This window comes from Lactuca sativa, chromosome 1 (genome assembly GCF_002870075.4).
Source record: "Lactuca sativa cultivar Salinas chromosome 1, Lsat_Salinas_v11, whole genome shotgun sequence".
In the NCBI taxonomy this organism is placed as follows: domain Eukaryota; kingdom Viridiplantae; phylum Streptophyta; class Magnoliopsida; order Asterales; family Asteraceae; genus Lactuca; species Lactuca sativa.
In genome coordinates, this window is record NC_056623.2 from 47,620,778 (window position 1) to 47,643,626 (window position 22,849).

General features: G+C 35.8%; 2 protein-coding genes across 2 annotated transcripts; both read right to left on the reverse strand.

The window, feature by feature from the left end:
* Nucleotides 1–288: 288 nt before the first annotated feature.
* LOC111908659 (uncharacterized mitochondrial protein AtMg00810-like) lies at nucleotides 289–1,487 on the reverse strand. The gene is made up of 2 exons (XM_023904474.1): nucleotides 1,288–1,487; nucleotides 289–577 (listed from the first exon to the last, which is right to left on the reverse strand). The coding sequence occupies exons 1-2, from the start codon at nucleotides 1,485–1,487 to the stop codon at nucleotides 289–291; spliced, it is 489 nt and encodes a 162-aa protein (XP_023760242.1).
* A 4,730-nt stretch (nucleotides 1,488–6,217) lies between these two features.
* LOC111908672 (pectinesterase 3) lies at nucleotides 6,218–17,224 on the reverse strand. Its single transcript, XM_023904479.1, has 4 exons — nucleotides 16,237–17,224; nucleotides 14,685–15,372; nucleotides 14,482–14,494; nucleotides 6,218–6,544 (listed from the first exon to the last, which is right to left on the reverse strand). The coding sequence occupies exons 1-4, from the start codon at nucleotides 17,222–17,224 to the stop codon at nucleotides 6,218–6,220; spliced, it is 2,016 nt and encodes a 671-aa protein (XP_023760247.1).
* Nucleotides 17,225–22,849: the final 5,625 nt, after the last annotated feature.

Genomic DNA, 22,849 nt, shown 5'->3' on the forward strand with positions numbered 1-22,849 from the left:
ATCATCATACTCATCTTCTTCAGAAAACCATTGAATATGGTTTCGTCTAACGCCTTGGTACGTGGTAAAGACATCAGCAATCTCATCGTCAGATGGAACAAAAATGAGTTCAATGTTACCATTAAGTACGTGATATTTTATGAAATGGTACCTTATATTAATGTGCTTAGTCATTGAGTGTTGAATTGGATTGTGGGAAATCACAATGTCACTTTCAGAATCACAATAGATAGGAATACATTGAAAGCAGTAACCATAATCCAAGAGTTGAGATTTCATCCACAGAACCTAAGATGTACAGCTGGCAGCAGCAATGTATTCAACTTCAGCTGTAGAGAGTGCAATGCATATTTGTTTCTTGGATGACCAGCTGACCAAATGACCACCTAAGAATTGACAGCCACTTGAAGTGCTTTTTCTATCAATTTGAAGACCACCGTAGTTCGAATCTGAATATGCTTGAAGAAGGAAGCTTTCATTTGTCGGGTACCAGATTCTAAGACTTTTTGTGCCTTTAAGGTGTAGGAAGATTTGTTTCACAGCCAACAGATGAGACATCTTTGGGTTGACTTGAAATCTGGCACATAAACATGTTGAGAACATGATATCCAGACAACTTGCTGTGAGATAGAGTAGGGATCCAATCATTTCGCGATATATCTTTACGTCAACTGAAACACTTGAAGGGTCGGCAAAGATCTTGTGTCCGAAGCCCATTGGTACCTTGGCTGAGGCACAGGTGTCCATTGAGTATTTCTTGAGGAGTTTCAAAATGTACTTCTCTTGGTGAATGAAGATTCCTATGTTAGTCTGTTTGACTTGAAAGCCAAGAAAGAAGGTTAACTCCCGATTCATGCTCATTTGGAATTGATTGATCATCAATTTAGCAAAGTCAACAACCATAGATGAATCCGTAGATGCTTTCCATTTGATCTTCGAGATAGAGTGGGATCTAGAATTCCTCTTTGAAAACCGGAGCGTTTGAGAAAATCAATGAGTGTTTCGTATCATGCCCGAGGAGCCTGCTTGAGTCCGTAGATAGCCTTCTGGAGTTTGTAACAATAGTTCGGAAATGAGAGATTAACAAAACCGGGGGGCTGTTGAAGATACACTTTAGTGTCAAGTTCACCATTAAGAAAAGCACTCTTAACATCCATTTGGTAAACTTTGAAGCCTTTATGAACATCATAAGCAAGAAAGATTATGATGGCTACAAGACGTGCAGCAGGAGCAAAGGTCTCATCGTAGTCGAGCCCTTCGATCTGTGTAAATCATTTTGCCACCAACCTTGCTTTATTTCGAATAATAACTCCTGCATCATCTAACTTGTTGTTAAATACCCATCTCGTACCGACAATAGGATGATTCGGAGGAGGAGGCACAAGAGTCCAACCTTCATTTTGGTCAAATTCTGCCAGTTCTTCTTGTATGGCTGTAATCCAGTCAGCATGCTCCAACGCTTCCTTGATGGATTTGGGTTCAACCATGGATATTAATGCTGACATATGACATTCATTTTGGATACTAGTAGCAGAACGAGTCTGTACACCAGCATTGGGGTTACCGATTACTTGGTTCGGAGGATGATCCTTTGTCCAAACATGTAATCATGGGAGTTCTTGTGTAGCCGTCAATCCTATATCAACAGTGGAATTAATTTTCTCCCCCTGAATGATTTGAATGTGAGGATGATGCTCCCCATGAACTTCTGAACCAGAGATATTGACATCATCATCAGATGGGAACTAAAAGAAGTTTTCATTTTCATCATTGTTGAGAGGATTAGAGTCATCGAAATCAGCAGCTGCATCTTGGAAGCCGTCCACATTTGATTCAAGAGAGGGATGAGCATTCTCCCCCTCAACCTGAGAAGGTTGAAATGGTTCGGAATCAAATAGAGGGACGCTTGGGATCGGACCGGTGACATTATGCGAGATGGGTGCTTCCGAAGTAGGGATTGGAATGAGATTTGGTCTTGATCGGGATTCCGAGAGCTGTTTCAGAAGGACCAAAGAGAGTTTCAAAGTCAACTTCAAGAATTGTTTGAGGGTTTGGACATCTTGGCGGAGGAGCATTGGACTCCATAATGTAAGTTGTAATGTGAGTTGGGCCAGAATTCCGAACGAAGCTGTCATCGAAAGTAACGTCAAAGCTTTCTTCCAGAACACGAGTTCTCCGGTTAAGAACTCTGTAAGCTTTCGATTTTGAGGAGTACCCATGGAAGATGGCTTCATCAGCTTTAGGTTGGAACTTGGTAAGCTGATCATGGTTGTTCTTGATGAAGCACCTGCATCCGAAAACATGCAAAAATGAGTTTGTTGGCTTCCTACCATTCATTGCTTCATACCGTGTCATGATGAGGTGTCGATTGATGATACTTCGATTTTGAGTGAAACAGGCAGTAGACACGGCTTCAGCCCAAAGGTAGAGTGGTAGATTTGTGAAGTTCAGCATGGATCAAGCAGCTTCAACGAGAGTTCTATTACGTCTTTCGACAACACCGTTTTGTTCTGGGGTATAAGGAGCTGAGAAGTTGTGGTCAATTCCTTTTTCTATGAGAAATTTCTCAATGGTGGAATTAGTGAATTCCGATCCATTATCACTTCGGATTCTCCTAACTGGAGGTTGATAAGAACTTCCATTCCTTTGATAAAATTAATGAGCTCAGAGGCTGTTTCGGATTTCATCCTTAGGAAGAAGACCCAAGTGAACCGAGTAAAATCATCAACAATCAAAAGAATGTACTTCTTATGATGAAGACTTTCTACCGTGGATGGTCCACAAAGATTAATGTGTAGAAGCTCCAATGGTTCCGAAATGGATTTTTCGATGATAACAGGATGACCCTTCTTCAATTGCTTACCACACTCACAAGAAGCACATAAGTGATCATTTTCGAATTTGAGAAGAGGTAAACCTCTCAGCATTTTTCCTGATACGAGATCATTCATGTACCAAAAATTTAGATGAGCGAGCCTTCGGTGCCATAACCAACTGACGTCAGGAACAACTTTGGTAAGAAGGCAGAGTTGCGTTTTGCCAATAATCATGTTGATGTCGAGCGGGTACATGTTCTTGTTGCGAACCCACTTGATTAAACACTCTTTTCGGTCTTCATTCATTACGTAGCTGTACTTCTTGTAAAATTCCACACGTCAATTTGAATCAATGAGTTGAGCAAAACTTATCAAATTATGTTTCAAATCAGCTACATAAGCCACATTTGAGATAGAGAAGTTTCCATTGGTAAGGATCCCATAACCACGTATTTGAGATTTGGAATTGTTGCCATATGTCACATAACCAACATTTGGAGAAAGCTTTAGATCTCATAGAAAATCTTTCTACCCCGTCATGTGCACGGAGCAAGCACTATCAATATACCATATTGTTTCTTGCTCCGAAGCACAAAGTGTCTGCAAAATTAGTGAGTAATGGAGTTTTTAGGCTCCGAATTAGGCTTTGGGACATAGGCACGGGCTTTGGACTTTGATTGTGACTTAGGAACAACTTTGTGTTTCTGGGTGGTATTCTTTGAATTCTTTGGAAACAAACAGAAGGCCAATGTCTTTTCATCTATCAAGTAGTCATATTCAATGACTTGAGGGATCTGAACTGTCTTCTTCGGACCTTTGACTTCCGGAGTGTTGGTAACATTTGTAACCTCCGAAGTTGGTTTTTCATCAATGGGATTTTTGACTTTCCACACAAAAAAATTCTTTGAAGATTTTGAAAAAGATGTTTTCTCTAGATTTGTGGATTTGCTTGATGACACATTGGTTTTTGAAAGATTTGGTTTAAAAAATGTGCCATCATATTTTGCAATAAAAACAGATGAAACAGTCCGAGAAGAGGTGTTTTGGACTGTTGTGACATTCACATGAGATTTAGACCGAGTAGAATTGTCTACTTTCTTGGGTTCTACACGACTAGGAGATTCGGAAGGTCTTTTGAGGATCTCAGTGGGAGAAAAGGAGTTTTGACTATGAGTTGAGGCATGAGAGTTTCGGGATACACTTGGTTTGGAGTTTTCAATGAACCTGGAATTATGTCTAGTCTTAACTTCCTTCTTATGTGCATTTCGAGCTTCTACTTTGGGATCTACAATATCCTTCCTATTCAGCATTGGTTTTCTCTTAGTGCGAGACAAGGATTTTGAGGTTTGTCCTGCGGATGGATTACTAAACTCAGGAGTAATGGGAACCAACTTAGTTTTTGAGACAACTAAGGAATCCGATTCGCAAGAATTAAAGGAGACACATCTTGATTTTTCAACTTTATCATCCAAGGATGCCCATACAAACTCAGAGGTATCAGTTTCAATTGTCAGGGAAGGAATTTCTTCAACTACACAGTTGTTTGTATGATTACTTCTAGGAACATAGTCTATGCAATTTGGAAGACTATAATGAAATTCAGTGGTCCAATTCAGGTCCAGGTTTGTCATAGGCGGAATTTGCGTGGAATCAGGACTCTTGACAACAATTGGTTTGAACTCAGGAATTAGGGACTCAAAATGGTTTGTAGTCTCCGGAAGTGGTGACAAGGGAGAGACAGGGGTATCAGAATGTTTGATGTTCGGAACCTCTCCCATGAATGTCATATTTTGCAATTCCTTCAGGGGACTAGCAATTGGTTTCGAAAACTCGCTTACGAGACCAGGTGCTTTAGACCATGGATAACGAAAATTATGAGTCATCCGAATGTCCATTTCAAGCATGTCTACAGAATTATGCAACACATCTATCTTAGCATTAAGACGTTTGTTATCAAAAATCAAAACATTTCATTCGGAATATGTGATTTCACATTTATCTTTCAAAATGATACATTCATCATTTGACATTACAAGTTCACGCTCTAAAGACTCGATTTTCAATTTTTTATCCTCGAAACGTAACCTAAGACGATTTAACTCACACTCCTTCTTCTCACTCGCGTCTATTGCAGATTCATAGGCTTTATAGATGGTGTTCATATCTGTTTAAATTTGGGTCAGATAAGGTTCACAAAGAGACAAATTAAAATTATTATTAGAGATCATGGATTTTACCTGCTGAACGATGCTTCAACCTGGTGGATCGTTGGTAGCCATGTAGCAATAGTGAGGTTCAACAATATCATCTTCATCTTCTGACCCAGAAGACCAATACCCTTCATCACATCCAACAGTTTGTCTTGCCATCAGACACATATTCCTAACAGTTACCATGTCATCATCATCATCCCCGGATGACCAATATCCTTCAACATCTCTTGAAACCGTTGTAACAAAGGCTTTTTTGCTTTCAGCCATCTCTTGAGCTTTTTGGACGTAGTATGCAGAATCCTTGATTTTTGGTTTCTGTGGAGCATCAGCCAGGCAATCTTTAGCAAAATGGTTTGCATGTCCACACTTATGACAAACAATTTTTGGTTTGTCGGATTTGGAAATCTGAGAAGGTTCCGAAGTAGAGTTTGGCTTAAATAGGTTCGGTTTGTATGCAGGAGGATTTTCTGAAGATGATTTAGGTTCCGGAGCTGAGTATGGTTGAGTATTTTTTTGGTGAGGAGTATGGAATCGGTTTTGGTATGGTTTGTAAGAAGGACTGAAAGGACGTTTGTACTTCATTTAGAGTAGAGAGAACTCCTTTTGGAAACGGAGTTCAGAGTCCATGGCTTCATAATCATCAATAGGATAGACTTGTGTAGCTAAGATGGGTGTGGATGTTTGAACGAATGGAACAATGGGTTTGAAGGGATCCGAGGTAGATGAGTTCGGAATGGTTGATTCGAAAGAACTGACAAGAGAAAGAGGACCTCTAGAGATTTCCCTTATGGTTGGAGCAACATTGGACTCATGTCCTTGAAGTTCATCAAAGAGTTAATAGAGCTTCAACTTTTTCAAGGAACCATTGCTTTGAAGACAAGATTTTACATTTCCGCATCCTTTGCCGAGACTGTTTATGAATTTGAGGTTATAATCTAAAGGAGTTCGTACAATCCCATGAGCAGTCATTTTGTTTACCACTATGCAATAACGGTTGGAGGCTGAGCCCACTGATTCACTAGGAGTGGTAGTGAAGGTGTCAAAGTCGTTGACAACTGAGGTGAGGCGCTGGTCTTTCATATTTTCCGAACCTTCAATCAGATCCTAAAGAGTATCCCAAATCTATTTGGCTGATTTGCACAGCTTGATGTGCTCGAAGAGTGAAGGAGGAACACCAAACACCATTTCTTAGAAAGCAACTTGGTCAGCATGCAGCTTCTCGATATCATCTACAGTTAGAGGAGCTGGGCGATTTTCATCTTCACGCATGAGTTGGGCAGCTGCATCTCTTACAACTTTTCTTACAGGAACATGTGGACCTTCTTTGATGGATCTCCAGATTTCTTCACCTTTATCTTTGGAAAGTAAAAACCTTTCCAGTCTAAATTTCCAATGATCATATTCTTCTATAACTAGTAATAGGGAACGTGTAGGGACACCCACACTATTTGCGATTTGCATTAAAATTATTTGCTGAGGATTAGAAGCAACCATTGAAGTTAAGATATCTTCAAGCTAAATTGATATATAGAAGAACTTTTATCCTTATCACAGAAATGGTTGAAATACCAAGGTGATTTCAAACCAACTATAATCTGATCTTATGGATTCAAAGGATAACCACTCAAGCTCTGATACCAATTGTGAGAATAAGATTGATGCGCAGGGACAAGGTTTGAAAACTCAAACCTTGAGTGAATGCTTAAGATCAAAGTATGCTTGCTAATAAATGTTCAAGTCAAGCCTGGAAAGACCAGTCAAATCTTAGATAATATATTCAACAAATGATCAAGTCATTAAATGAAGAATGAAAGAAAATTATCAAGTTAAAGTTAATAAATGAAGAACAAGAAGAATGTTTGAAAGAAGTTTGAGAAAACGTAGCAAAGTGCCAAAAGTTGAATGAAATATCCGTAGTTGAATTGTATTGAATGCTCCTATAAATAGGAGTGAAGGTTACAACGAATTAACTAGAGTGCTTACATAGGACTGGACAATAGAGATGTTTCTGACATTCTGATTGTCTAAATACAACAAAAGACTAAGTCCTATGAAACGTTACATCAATACAAAGACAAATATAATAAATGCACTGAGACAAAATAGAGTTGCTCCGGATCAGCATCCATTCTGGACATGAGAGTCATTCCGGAATGTCTTCAGTCTTCACATCTTCTTCTTACCTGGTCCGGACAGATTCCGAACCACTCTTCATCATCGACTCCGGAACATCTACTCCGGAATGTAAATACTTCGGAGCTTGGACTTAGGATTGCTAGAGGTTCACTTTCAGGTTCCAATAACAATATCATAAATAAACAGTATGCATATAGAGTCTTCAGGATGACTGGACCGCCTCACCGGGCCTTTAGTCTATCTGGCCTACTCTAAGAACCTTCAGCATGTCTGGACCGCCTCATCTAGCCTTTAGCCTATCTGGACCGTTCTCCGAACCTTCGTCCTGGTACGCCCCGATGTGCATTCAGTCTATCCGGGCCGCCCTGGGTTTGTTGGCCTAGAGCACAAAGCAGGAACACCTCAACCCACCGTAATCACACAATAATCACATAGATATCAAACGCTAGCTAGCACATACAATAATCATACATGCCTAACAGATCATCAATCAGAGCATCATCCTATACACTAGGATACGGATCTAACAGATCACTACACATAGCATCATACGATAACTAAGATAACAATCCAAAAGGGTCGGCCTTGGTGCCTTTGAACCTGTAAGTATAGTGAGGAAAACTAACCTCACAAGTAGCATTGACTGACAAGATCCAACTCTCGAATCACAGCCCCGAACTCAACCGCCTACAACCACCATGTGACTAACTCCATCAAAATACCGAATTCGTAAAAATACTCTTAAAGTCAAACTTGGTCGACCATGGTCAAAGTCAAAGTCAACAGTCAAGGTAAACAGTCCATGTAAACCCAACTCGTCGAGTACATCTACTGACTTATCGAGTTCCTTCAGAATTCAGAAAACCGCGAAAACCCGAGTCAACTCGTCGAGTCGTCAAGACAACTCGTCGAGTTCGTATAGTGTCCAGAAGATCGAGGAAACCCCGGGCCAACTCACCGAGTTGGCAGAGCAACTCGTCAAGTTTTCCTTGTCTTAACTCATTCAACCATCTCCTAAGCGGGTCTAATGCTCCAAACTATAGATCTATTCCCCTGGGACTGAGATACCACATAAAGTTGCTAACTTTACATCCATGCATGGCATCAAAGGGCTAAAACACTCATACATAGCATAATAAGGGGGTTTAGGGCATGGAAGAAGACCAAGACTTGATAAAGATGACAACGTTATGTCAAAAGAGGCCATGAAACGTCCAGATTTGAAGTCATGGCTACTTGACATGCTCAAAATGCTTGCCACAAGAGAGTATACACCGGATCTACAACCTCTCCCTTCATCTAACTTCTTCAAGCTTCTTGTTCCTTCCAAAAGAGCACCAAAAATCACTCTCCAAGATCACACACACACACACAATGAGGGCAAAATCATGAACTAGGGTTTTCTCTGGACAAGGAGGCGACGAGGGAGGCCAACAATGAGAGTTAAGACCTTTAAATAGGGTGCAAACTCTAAAAATTAGGGTTTTCATGTTCAGCCTTCAACTCGTTGATTTGGGGTCTTCCAACTCGTCGAGTAGACAATGAAAGATAAGCGGGCATTAAATACTCTACATGACGAGTTGGAGCCTTCCAACTCGTCGTTTTGCCCTGAAAATATAAATATAAAGTTTTAAATTCATACCTGAAGATTAGGATGTTACAATTAGCGTAATCAAAAAGGGAAATAATCCCTAGCTAATCAGTGACAAATTTGCAAGGGATTAGCGACATAAAACATCAAGATATCTATTCCAAAAAATTTAGCAATTTACCAAGGGATTAGAGAGGATTAGCGATGTGAACAGCAACGGAAAAAATCCCTCACAAATCTCTTGCTGAATTCGGTCGCTAGTTTCGGTTCCCTCTCATTTGTTTCACTAATTTTCAATTCCCTCTCATTCTTTCACTGATTTTCACTTTCCTCCTATTTTTTTCTTTCCCCCCGATGCCTCCCTCCTAAATCCATATTCTTAACCTAATTTCATTTGGTATCCCCACCCCAATATCGACTCTGGCTTCCCCCAACTCCATTATCGTTGATTCCAACCGCCCCTGCCCCCATTATTGTTGATTCTGGCTGCCTCTATCCCCATCATCGCCGATTCACGACATCAGGTCAACGACGTTAACACTTCAATTTCTCTCGATCTCCACAATTAACGTCTTTGTTGGCAATCGCATCACCCCATCATCAAGACACTCAAGTGTGTGGTATCTATGTCTGATACTTTTACTTGAATGTTGTTAAAAATATTACATTTTTTCAATTATTTTTTTGTTTGTTTTGGCCATACTCGAAAGAGGTGAAATAAGTAGAGTTTGTATGTGTCTTTGAAGTTATCTAGTTTTGGTTTTGACTATGCTCAGTGTTACAGGAATCCAAAGTAAAGGTGTGTCGGTTGGAGTCTATCACCAGTGATGGAGACAGAAGGCGGAAAAGTGTAAAAGATTTATGAACAAGAATGATGAACTATGAGTTGAAACTGTTGGGTTTTATACAAACAATCCTATGTGTACATGCAACCCTAGCATTGGATCTATGTTTTCACTATTAGATACACAACATTATGAACACATAATAAAACCCTAATCATGATTGCTATTTTCGAAATTAACCAAGAAGGTTAGATTACATACCTCTTGTTGTTATATTGTAATAACAACTTAAATCTTCAAACCCAAAGTCTTGAAATCAAGCACCACAAGTGTAGTGCCTTTAATGGCTCACAAACACCAAGAGCAAATGGAGAAGCAAGAGAGAGAGGAGAGGTATAAGAATTCGTCCCTAAGAAGCCTTGGGAAGGTATGGACGAATTCATGAGCCAAAGGGGTGTTTATATAGGTCTAGAGATAGGGTTTCAGTCCTTATCCTTATCTAGTTGCTTGCCCACCAAGCAACCTATAAGATAAGCCTTGAATCCTTATCATGGACGAATTCTAAGGTCTTATCACCTTAAATTCGTTCAACCTATCCTTAGGATAATCCTTACCCTATTTTGTAACTATCACATAATTACAATTCAGCCCCTCTAGTTTAATTAATTACATTTGATCACAAAATTAATTCTTAATTAATCATTGACCAATACTAATTAAACAAATATGATTTCTCCTTTAATATATTATTCTTATAACATATTAATAAATCATAATAACCTCTTTCTCTATTATTTCTCCAGTCAAGTTGCTTTGGTGAAGGCAACCCAAAAGGACCATGCACCATCGGGTCAAGTACATACCAAAATAGTTATGGACTTAGACACTAATCCAACAGAAACTTCAGTAATCCATGAGAAGAGAATGAAATAAGTATTTCAAGGTAAGTTCATATATGTTATCGTATACAACAACCCCAAATATTACGTAATTCTTTTGTTACTAATCCCTATCTAGAAAAATATTTACATTTTTATCCTTAAATTTATAACCTAACAGATTGATATACCAAACATTCAACTATATATTTAAATGAAAAGCTGGAAGCATTTTTTAGGATGTGCGTGAAACTGTAGTTATGTTTCCCCTGCCTACAAGTTTGAAAGACATCAAAGTAGTTTATTAGGTATATACGTAGTGCTGCTATTCATATTTGCTCCGTTTTGGATTATAACTTTTCATCCTTTATAATTTTGTTCCCTAAATTAAGTTGTCATATATTCGCGAAGTAGCTATTGCTTTAATTATGATGTTTAGGGTATATGATTCCAGCAAGAAAGTATGGACAGGGGCAGACGCAGGATTTTACAGTAGGGGTTGCATGGAGGAGTTAAAGGTTTCACGGTAGTAGAAAAAATTAAAATTTTGAAAATTTTTGAAAAATTTTCCATTGCGGCCGGAAAAGTTAGTGGTTTCCGGTGCCACCGTGGACCACCCCTAGGTCCGCCCCTGAGTATGGAAGCCAACAGCAAGTCTTGTTGAAGCCTAAGAAGGCCAATATAGTTGCCGAAGAACTCAAGTGGATGTTTAGGGTAGTGCATGCTGCTTTTTTCCCACTATGATAGGTGTAAGTTATCATGAATATTGGTGATCACATTTCAACCCATAAAAAGAAGGTATGAACTTTCATCAATTCTTTTAGTAGTAGCAAATATTATGAACATGGTAATATTGTATTATGTTGTGAATCGAAATATACTCGACTTATGCCGAATGTCATCTATATCACCACTAGATTACAAAAATTAAGATTGATTTTAAATCATGCTTTTTTTGCAGATTATGAAGATCTTGTAACATAAAAGTGTAGGAGGTCCTATGTTATTGCCTTTGAAATGAAAATGTTTGGTTATACAATTGCATATTCATCAAACACTATATCTTTAAAGCTCTTAATGTGAAAAAGAAACATAAATATATCCTTATATAGACCTATTTATTAGGGTTGTGCATGGGTCGGTTTGGGTCGGTTTTGACCTAAAACCGAACCCAACCCGAAAATGATCGGTTTCTAAAAATTTCAACCCAAACCGAAACCAATGGGTTCGGTTTATCGGTTTTAAACTTCGGTTTCATGGTTTGGTTTCGGTTTTATAATGGAAACCAAATCTCAAACTTATTTCTTAATTTCCCTCAACTCATCAACTATATAACGGTGAGGGTAACTGATATTTACATATCACTAGTGATGTGGGACTCACGAGATAGTAGAAAGAAAGTGGATGACCATTTTACATAGAAGCGAATGTTGAATTAAGTTTTAGTAATGGGCGATGTGGGATAGAGTTAAGTCGCTGGCAAAATAAATCGAGAAAAATGAGGTTAGTAGGTTTCGAACTTGCGCCATCTCCTACAATTGCCTAAGGCATTAACCACTAGAGCATCCTTCGTTTTGTGTTTATAGCCCCAGGACTACCTATATATACATATATAACTCACATAACACATATAATATATCAACATTCGGTTCGGTTTCTTTCGGTTTTACCAAACCCAAAAACCGAACCCAAACAGAAAATTACGGTTTTTGAAAATTCTAAACCCAAACCGTCGGTTTATGCTTCTGTTTCGGTTTTTCAGTTTCCGTTTTGTCGGTTTTTCGGTTTTCGGGTTCGGTTTTGCTCAACCTACTCTTTATGATGTTCATTGCTTTTAGCCTATGATTTTACTATATAAAACATTTACGTTTTTTTGTCCTTTTACAACCACTAGCATATGATCGTCTGGCTTGTCACTTATGTCAAAAGTGGATGGAAAAGCATGTTTATGGTATTGAAATTTCCCAAATGTATTTTTATCTTTTTTGGTATAGAGTTTTTATACTATCTCTAATTTTAGGAATATTTACTAGGTCTTTGCAACTGCAACTTCTGATCACAATAAAACATTTTATTACTCCCTTTTGAAATAATCAAAATGATAGTGCATAATTATTTCTCATATATTACAAGGATAGAAACAAAAACATTTACCAATTGTGTAAATTGTACATTGCTATTAATTATTGATAGTTTCATTATTCAATTTGAAAGTATGTTGCTAGTTTTTTATTCAAGTTGAAAGTATATTGCTATTAATAGAATGATATGGCTTGATGTTTAATTTGGTATAAACATGGTTAGTATTTCTTTGTAAATTTTGAATTTCATTGTGATATTTGGCCATTTGGGTATGGAATTGTGATAGGTTCGACATCTAATACACCATTGCTAATTACATTAGAGACTATTATTAAATATATAGAAAAATTGCTTAATTATTGGTAATAGCGACAAATTAGTGACGACAATTAACGAGGGACCCACGACAGAATCTACTTGATCTCAACTTTTTTTGTGACTGCCCAATCCCTCGCTAATTTCGTCGCTACAATTAGCGAGTCAGGTTTTTTCGTCGGTCATTTTCCTTTCCTGATTTGTCGCTGATGGCCTTTAGCGATGGATTTCCGACGGAAATGTCCGTCGTTGATACCTATATTTCCAGTAGTGAGTGTGTGTGTGTGTGTGTGTGTGTGTGTGTGTATATATATATATATATATATATATATATAATTGTAAAATAAATCATTTTTTTGTTTTTATACTCATTCAGTATTTATGAATGATTTGTTAAGGTTTTTCTTACGACATACTCATTCAGATGTCCATCGTGATTTCAACTATTTGTTTGCTTAGGTCATGTGTTCTGAACATGATAAATTCTTCATACGATCTCAAATTTTAACGATCTTTATGTCTATGCGTTCGTATTTTACTCTGCTACAACTTTCGTTTAGATTACTCCCGTTAAAAAGTAATCTATTTTTACATACGCTCTTTATATCCATACGTTTTTTTATGAGTGCATGTATGGATGTTTCTTCTATAGAATCATAAGTAAAACTATATTACATTTTAACGGGAGTAATGTTAATGAAAATTATAGTAGACTCAAAAAACGAACACGTAGATATAAAGATCGTTAAAATCTGATATCTATAAAAAATTTACGACATTCAGAACACAAGACCTAAGCCAAACCACAAGACCTACTCAACCAAGTAGTCGAGATCGCGATGGACATAAGCATCAACAAGCTCAAACACATCATTAATAATTGTCTCACGTAATTAAGATGTCGTGAGAAAAACCCAAAGAAATTATTCATAAGTATTGAATGAGTACAAAAAACAATAATGACTTATTTTGAAATAAAAAAATATTAAGGACTAAATGTGTACAATATGAGAAATATATATCCATATTATGTCATTTTTTCCGGCTAGCCTAGAGTAACTGATCATAACGACTGAATGTATATAGTTTAACAATTTCAAGGGGTAAATGTGGACGAAAAAAAAAACTCAGTGACCGAATATGTACAAATCAAAAAATATATTACCGTTTTAAGTCATTATCCCTATTAACCCGTTTGGTTTTGATATTGTTTATGATTCGATATTTTTTTTTTATAATCTAATCATTTGATTGTTTGAAGTACATTTGGAAACTTATCCTTTGACAATTTTAGAGTGGATATTGAAGATCGTATTGTCTTTCCAGTTATCTTTTACTATGTCAGAGATATAATAAATATAAATTATCAAAGAAATACATAACACTCAACACCAAACGTCGATCGTTTGAATCCTCAATAACATTCTAATTTTACCCACCAATAATTTTATTACAAATAACAAAGAACAAAATGCTAAAAATAAATAAGACGGAATTGAAGGTTAAAGGTTACATATCCAATAAACCTATCTAATTCTATTCTTGAATCTATTATTTATCAATAAGCTTCTAGTTAAAATAACTATATTTTGACGGGTTATCAAGTGATCATCACCTATTGTATGAAACACTTCAAAATAAAGTTGACTCAAGTTTGAATCTCACATGTTTCAATGACCTATCATCAAAAAAACAAAACAGAAAAAATGACTATATTTCCCGTTTGACGGTATCGACCGTTTAACAAACTCCTTCCTTAGCATATCAAACTTTTTGCTTGATCCACAAAAATCACAAGAAAACTAAGGAAATTGTCATGACCCAAAGTTTAGAGGTGTAATAATTAGCTAAATATCATTTACCATTACCAAAGAGGCCAGACAGGAAAGCCAGTGGATAGTAACCAAGTCCAACCATTGATGAAGCTTCCAACAGTGAAAGGTATAGCCTCAATCTTATTCTTCATCACACCCCAACCTTTCCACTTTACCCTCTTTGACGTATCAGCCCCAGGTCCCGTGTTTTGGTACTCTCGATAATACAAAGTGTCTAGTGCGAAAGTTCCTTTCCAAGGGGACCATCCTGCAGGATCTATCACATCACTAATTAACGATCCCATGATCACCGTTCTTGAATAGGTCTTCCATGGCCTTCCAAGATAAGTTTTAAAATCGGCTTTAACTTGTTCTAGATCAGAAGTTGCACCGAGTTTGCACTTCTGAATGACGAGCCCAGTGTTTTGATGAGGATCAGTTCGGCCTTGAGCAGTGAGCATGTTTCCTTGGTGGGGATTAGGACGACGGGCGAGGATTTTACAAAACTGGAAGACAGCTGCAGCATTACCAAAAATAAAATCAACAGTGCCAACAATCATGCAGTTGACGAAGAACTGACGGCCGGAGGTGACATAAAGGGTATCTTGGTATGCGAGTATACCACATCTATAGAATGCCGATAAATCAGAACTAACACGTAGTGCCACAGCTTGATGCAACGCAGCTCCGGCTGAATTTTGAAATGTTATATCACGTGCCCAGAATCCTTTACCATTAACCGCTGTCGTCAATATATATGCATGCTACAATTCATTACTCCATCATATAACTATTATGGTAAAACCATGCATGATTATGCTAAAAATTACAACAGGCCTACATGCAACCTTGGTTGGTAAGAGCATCCACAATGCAAGTAGTATAAGATTTGAATTTGGTGATGATTAGAATTGAATAAGAGCTAAATGGAGTGTCAGTGATAACATGAAGTAAAGTTGAATAAAAAAGTTGAACGATCATTGAATGGTTTAATAGAAGGAATAAAGTAATGATTAAGATTGAATAAGAGTTTAATGGGTTGTTGGTATTGTTGTATAGGTATTTAATGAATGATGTGATAATTCATTGAACTCTATAGAATTCAATGGATTATGGATACCCTAAAGATATAGTTTGATGTATAAATTTTTGGATTTCTAAAATATTATTGGTACTTAAGAATTAAGATTATATAAATTAAAGTATCTTTTTACTTATGAAAACATTTACAATATATAGTTTAATGGAAAAATTAAACGAGATTGAATAATATGTTACATTCAATGGATTAAACTCAAAAAAAAAAAAAAAAAAAAAAAAAAAAAAAAAAAAAAAAAAAACTAGTTGGACATAATGTTTACGTTGAAGTTTAACGAGAAAATAAAAAACTTTTATAAATTTAAAATAAATCTTTTATTTTAACTTTTATATGCTTCAATAATTATAGGTGGGAAAAGTAGATTTTGTATCAAAATGCGGTCTATTAAACATCATATAGCTAAATGAATATTAATCTATATATATACATATTATGTTATTTCTAAAAACACAAGGATATTCGACCAAAAACAAGAAAAACACATGCACAAAGATTGCGTACACTAACCTACGGTTGCGGATTTCCAGGTTGTGCTGCCGCCGCCGACGCTCATATTCCCAGTAATAATTGTGTTATTTCTATTGGCCCCAATAAACATTAAGTTGGTTTTGTTTTTTGGAATTTCAACATACTCCCTATACACCCCTGCCAATATCTTTATCACGTACCTGCTTTTGCTACTGAATGGCGCTGCCTTCACGGCTGCGGCCACCGTCGTATAGTTTCCCTTACCATCCTTCGACACAATCACGTTTGGCCTCATTACTTTCCCCCACAATAATCTCCTGTCTTTCCTAGACAACCACTCCGGCTGCCTCATCAACTTTTCCTCCTTTTGCTTTCGTACATTCGACTCAGCCAGCTTGTTGGCCATGATATCTATGTTTGTCATGTCCGTGATCATAGCAAGAACATTGCTACACATCTTTCCCCCGAGATCCTGACCATGAATAATTGATTTTCGCAAATGCTCACAGGCTGCATCGTGGGATAGGCCATCCAAGCAGGTTTCCTTGTTGGTAATGGTGGTGCTCATGAGGGTTTTGAGGTCGTTGGCTTGTTCCTGAAGGGATTTGTTGCTTGGATATGCCTCTAGGTCTCGGATCACCATGTCGAGATCTTCAAGAGTTCCAGCTATCATCTCTAAGCAGTCATGGAGTGCAATTTTGCCGCGTTTGGTGAGATTGACAGTGACCATGAGCTTCTTTATGGTGATGAAGTTTTCTCGGATGATCTCTTTTGTTTTATGGATAGCAAGTTTGATTACATCCTTTCTAGTTGCAAGGTTTCTGGTGGAGGAGAGTGTAGAATAGCATATGTCTGGGTATAAGGTGATGGCACACGAGGATTTGATAATGTTGGAGTGTGAACGATGAGTTCCAAGGACAAGAGAAGTTAGCAGGAGGGTAGCAAAAAGATATAAAAGTGTGTGGTTTTTGTTGTTGGAGTTGGACATAGTGACACCAACTTGTTTGATTTTTTTAATTATTACCATGTACTACTTTACGATTGGAAGTGTGCGTCTGTGTGTATGTCTATATATATTATTGTTTATTTTCAAGAGCATATTTAGTTCTATTCAATTAGTAAACTAGAGCTGTTGGTAAAATATATTGAATAGGAAATAGAATGCCAAGAGCGTAGAAAGGAGGGTGGATGAAAAACCACAAAGGAAGTTGCATATAACGTCCATAAGATATTTCTTTTAATGTACACACATTTAATCCATATGTCAAAAGGGTAGTTATATGTTGAATATTTTATTTCACTAATTAATTATGGTTGTTTGAATGGTTTATGATGCAAATTGTAAATGTGTTATCAATATATCAATTGTTTTGTTAATTTATAGGATCCTCTTTGTTTACTTATACCCACCTAATGCTCTACTCAACAAAGTACCCTAGACTCTTAGACAGATATAAGTTCATTTGTATACATCATTTTAGTATTTTATTGCTCATTTTCACAATATCTTGTGTCTATTATAATTTAATATATTATATTTATGTTAGATTTTATATATTTGCAATTCAGGCATGTTATATTAGTTTTTGCATAATTTCCATTCTTTTTATAATTTCAAATTATATAGCTTGTTGTGGACAATTTTACTCGTTTAAGTTATGTTATGTTGCTTATGTTGATTTATGCAAACGGGTGATGATATTTTGAGCACCAATGAAGTCACATAGAAAGTCTTGCAACTACACTTGAATTCCGGAGCAACATCAGTGATCGAGCACAAAAATGAAATGAAATAAATGAATTTTCGGATTTTTGGCATTATTGTACAGGTTTGATCAAGTGATTGGATTAAAGGGAAAACATGGTTTGATTGAGCTGAAATTTTACGTGTAGACGTCTTCCTAAACTTGTAGACATCTTCCTAACTTATATCCTAACTTATAGATCTTTAATTTGTCAAGGAGATTAGATTTGAATTTTTGGATACGATCTTATGGGCTTCGTGAACAACAAAAATTCTGTCCATTTACCAATAACATCAGCCAATAAAACTGATTTATTTTAGCCTATATAGTCAGCCCATATGTTGGTATTGACAGCCCACTATTTAATTTAAATGATATGTAAATAGGCCCAATATGGTGGGATGCTTAACGCGTTTCACTCAAAATAGGAGGGATTCGGTTCATACTTTTACGCCCGAGTTTTTATGTAAAATAATTAAAAGAAAGGGAAGGAAAATTTTGACAGAAAAAAAGAAAGGTGAACGAAAATATTCATTATTCGTGTTCCCGAGTTCAAAGGAAATGAAAAGAAAGGAAATGAAAATTTTCAGTTTTTGTGTTCTCGAGTTAGAAAGAAAAAGAAAATAAAACTTAAAATTTTCTTTCCCCTCACCTTCTTCCCAAATCCGCTCAATTTGGGAGGAAAATTTGGAATGAAAATATGACTCTAAAATCCTTCCCCTTCCCTCACTTTCCTTCCATTAATGAAACTCGGGAACACGATTTTTCTTCGACACCCTTCACTTTCCCTCCGTATCCTCCCATTTCTCTTTTTAAGTGGAACTCGGGAACAAGGTTAGGGGATATAAACGCATAAAACATTTTTTTATCAAAAAGGGGACACATTACACATACAGATCACGCATACATATTTATAAGAGAAAAAGAAACGAGAAGGGCGACTTGAAGGATTTTTTAGGTTCGTGGCATCAAAACATCCGATTTTATTTCGTTTGCAAGTATTTAATTGTCGTTTCTGTTTAGTATTATGCATTTTCTGCCAAATCACCATATTCTTCATTCGGTTTAAGTTATTGATTATGTTTATTTTTATTTTTTATCTATATGAATTCCGTTAGAAAATCAAGTTTAGTTGTTGTAATTCTTTTTGAACTTAATCACCTCAATTAGGGTTTAGAAGATTGAATTGTTACGTTGATTAATCGACCATTTAATCAAATAAAGTAACAAATAATGTTATTGTCTTCATAATAGATGTTGATTGACGTTGTGACATATATATATATATATATATATATATATATATATATATATATATATATATATATATATATATATATATATATATATATATATATATATATATATATATATATATATATATATATATATAGGGTTAGGTTCATGTGAGACGGCCTAATTTTGTGAGACTGTGAGACGCATTTTTTTATTTTTTTTTAGTTAATTCAAGTTCCGAAAATAATATTTAAATTTTTTTTTTTTTTGGATTTTTCCATTTATTTTGCATTTTAAAATTATTTTTAGAATATGTACAGTGTAATATTCTATTAGAATATTTCACGTATTTTTCAAAAAAAATGGAATTTATTTTTATTTTTATTTTTTTAGTTAATTCAAGTTCCGAAAACAATATTTAAAAAAAGATTTTTTTAGATTTTTCCATTTATTCTGCATTTTAAAATTATTTTTTAGAATATGTCAGTATAATATTCTATTAGAATATTTCACGTATTTTTAAAAAAAAACGGAATTTTTTTTATTTTTTTTTAGTTAATTCAAGTTCCGAAAATAATATTTAAAAAAAGTATTTTTGTATTTTTCCATTTATTTTGCATTTTAAAATTATTTTTAGATTTGGTCTCACGGCCTCACAAAATTAGAATGGTCTCAAATAAACATGAACATATATATATATATATATATATATATATATATATATATATATATATATATATATATACAGAGAGAGAGAGAGAGAGAGAGAGTTAGGTTCAAATGTGGATTGACATCTATTGTGCGGACGTGTGGATAGTGTTATTCTGTGATAATGACAAAGAAAATATGTTGTTTAATAATATAAATACGTTCAATCTTACATAACTATTGTCATTCTCACATATTCTTACTAATTAAATCGTCTATAAGGTTATTATAGACTTATTATTATTATTATTCTCATTCTGTCAGAATGTTTATTGAATCGTATTCTGTAAGAATGAAAATGAAGGAAAAACAATGTGTAGGAATAAAAATGAATAAGAATTAATGAGAGTTTTTGAAAATAACGATAGTTGTATAAGATTGAACGTAGTCAAATTACTAAACAACTCATTGTCTTAGTAATTCTCATAGAATAGCACTATCCATACGTTCGCATAATAGTTGTCCATCCACATTATAACCTAGCCCTATATATATATATATATATATATATATATATATATATATATATATATATATATATATATATATATATATATATATATAAAGGATCATCCTTAAGAACAGTAAAGTTCCTAAGGTTTTGGTATAATTGGTCCTTTGTTTATGGTTATGTGTTCTCTTCTGACTTTGTTGATGTCGATGTTTGTGTGGGGCATTTTATGTCATTTTCTCAATTCTTTATGGACACGTGTTCCTCACAGCTTTCTTCATTGTTTTTTTCGCCCAATCAGTTTTGGATTGTTGTTATTCTATTCCATGTTTATGTTACCGACATTCCTTTTGTATCTCTGTTTGTATCTATTCCATGTTTATGTTACCGACATTCCCTTTTGTGTTTTGGTTCTTCAGATTGTTTTGTTTGGTTTCTTTTCGTATGTCTGGTCGTGGTAAGCGAGGATATGCTGATGTTGGGTCCTCTTATGTTGGGGCTAATGTTGGTTCCTCTTCGGTTGTCGATGTTCCCTCTATTGTTGTTCGTAGTCGGCGATCTCGACGAATGCGGTTCGCTGGTGTTCTTCCCGAGTACCTCGACTGTGGTGACTATGACAGCGTTTACGAATTTTGTGGTGCCTATTTCTGGTTTGATGAAAGGTCTCTGAAGCTATCCACTACTCATCACCCGAGATATAGTCATTGTTGCAAATCTGGTGTTGTTATCCTTCCCTATCCTTCTAGATTACCAGCTGAATTTATTGCTTTTATAACGTTTGTTTCTTGAGGGACATTAGAGCTTATAACATCATGTTCTCTATGACATCGTTTGGAGAAAATGTAGATGAGGATCTAAATAATAGTCGCGGTCCCTATATGTTTAAGGTTTTAGGTCAGATTAGTCATAAAACTGGGTTGCTTTGCCATGATGTTGTGAAGGGGGCTAGGTTTCTTCAGTTGTATTTGTTTGACACCGAGAATGAGGTCAATAATAGGTGTAGGGCCTTCGACAATCCTAGAAAAAGGGATTTGGATGAGGGTATAGTTATGTTTCTAGTTTCCTTTTTAAAGGACAAAAATGAATATGTGCATACATGCAAGACTACAAAAGAGCTTGTTGATGAGATGAACGTAGCATCATAGGATGTTTATTTGTTTAACAATGTTCCCGACCATAGATATGACCTACCTTCACCTAGATCCTTAGGTTGGATAGTGACTGGTGATGATACTAATTGTATAAATTATGATATTGTAGTCTACTCCAATTCAGTTCATCCGTAGCGTATTAGTAAGCTTCATCCTGGCTATATGCCGTTGCAATATCCAATTTTATTTCTATATGGTGAAGAGGGTTGGTCTCCGCGTTTGAAGTTGGGTAATTGGACTTCTGTTGATGCAAGGAATCTTACTGTTAATATGTATTATGCATATCAGATTTATGGTCGCCGACACACATGGTCTACTATTTTGAATGCATCTCGACTCTTTCAGCAATATGTGGTATATGCATATACTTGTATTGAGGAGGGACAGCTGGAATAAATCGCCACTCACCAAGACAAACTTCGTTCTGAATACGTAGGCGGTCTATACGATGCGTTTTTCAAAGGGTGATAGGATGCTCGGTCAGTTGGGAAACGCATCTTCTTACCCACATCTTTTTACGGGTGGTCCTTGCTACATGTATAGTCACTATCAGGATATGTTTGCCATATATAGGGTATATGGGAATCCACAGTATTTCATAACATTCACATGTAATGTCAAATGACTAGAAATAACATGTTATATGGATGCACAAAGTCAAAGAGACCCTCACATCATGACAAATATCATTGCTAGAGTTTTTAAGATAAAGGTTCAAACGTTTATCAAAATTTTAAAGGAAGACAAGACTTTTGGTGACATTGATTCATGTATGTTCTTTTGTCACTACTTTAGGTCTTCTTGTCATTGTTATGATTTTACAATTTCTTTACAGTACAAGTTTGTACAAAAATATTGGTGCTAAATATTTTATGCAATTTGTTTTCACATCATTTTTTAGGTCACTATACATATATGAAATTGTTATGTACCTGTAGTATTGTTTATGTCCCTTGAATATGACCATTTGTTCTTTTTACAAAAGAAGGTGCCTCCATCATTGCAAGATATGCCAACATCATATATAATCAACTTATGGTCATACATATAAAAAAATAACCTATCTTTTTTTCATTTCCAAATGTTATGTGGTTCAATGTTATCTTATCGTCCCTCATTTGTACATGACATTATATTCTGTTTCTTTTATTTATTTGTTGCAGAAAACTAAATTGTGTGGTAATTTCTTATATAATATGTGCATTTCATCATCCATATTTGTATACCATAGAGTTCCAGAAAAGAGGTCTTCTCCACTGTCACACGTTGATTTGGGTTAACAGTGCATATAGGATCAAGAATCCAGACGATGTGGATACATATATTACTACTGAGCTGCCAGATCCTGTGACATCCCCATC

Excerpts from the sequence above, each read along its gene's own strand:
- LOC111908659 (XM_023904474.1), bottom strand. The coding sequence starts at position 1,487 with ATGGTTGAACCCAAATCCATCAAGGAAGCGTTGGAGCATGCTGACTGG. Across the intron at positions 578-1,287 it reads ATTATTCGAAATAAAGCAAG|ATTTCAAGTCAACCCAAAGA; the intron begins GTTGGTGGCAAA and ends TTTATGTGCCAG.
- LOC111908672 (XM_023904479.1), bottom strand. The coding sequence starts at position 17,224 with ATGGTAATAATTAAAAAAATCAAACAAGTTGGTGTCACTATGTCCAAC. Across the intron at positions 15,373-16,236 it reads CTGGAAATCCGCAACCGTAG|CGGTTAATGGTAAAGGATTC; the intron begins GTTAGTGTACGC and ends TATTGACGACAG.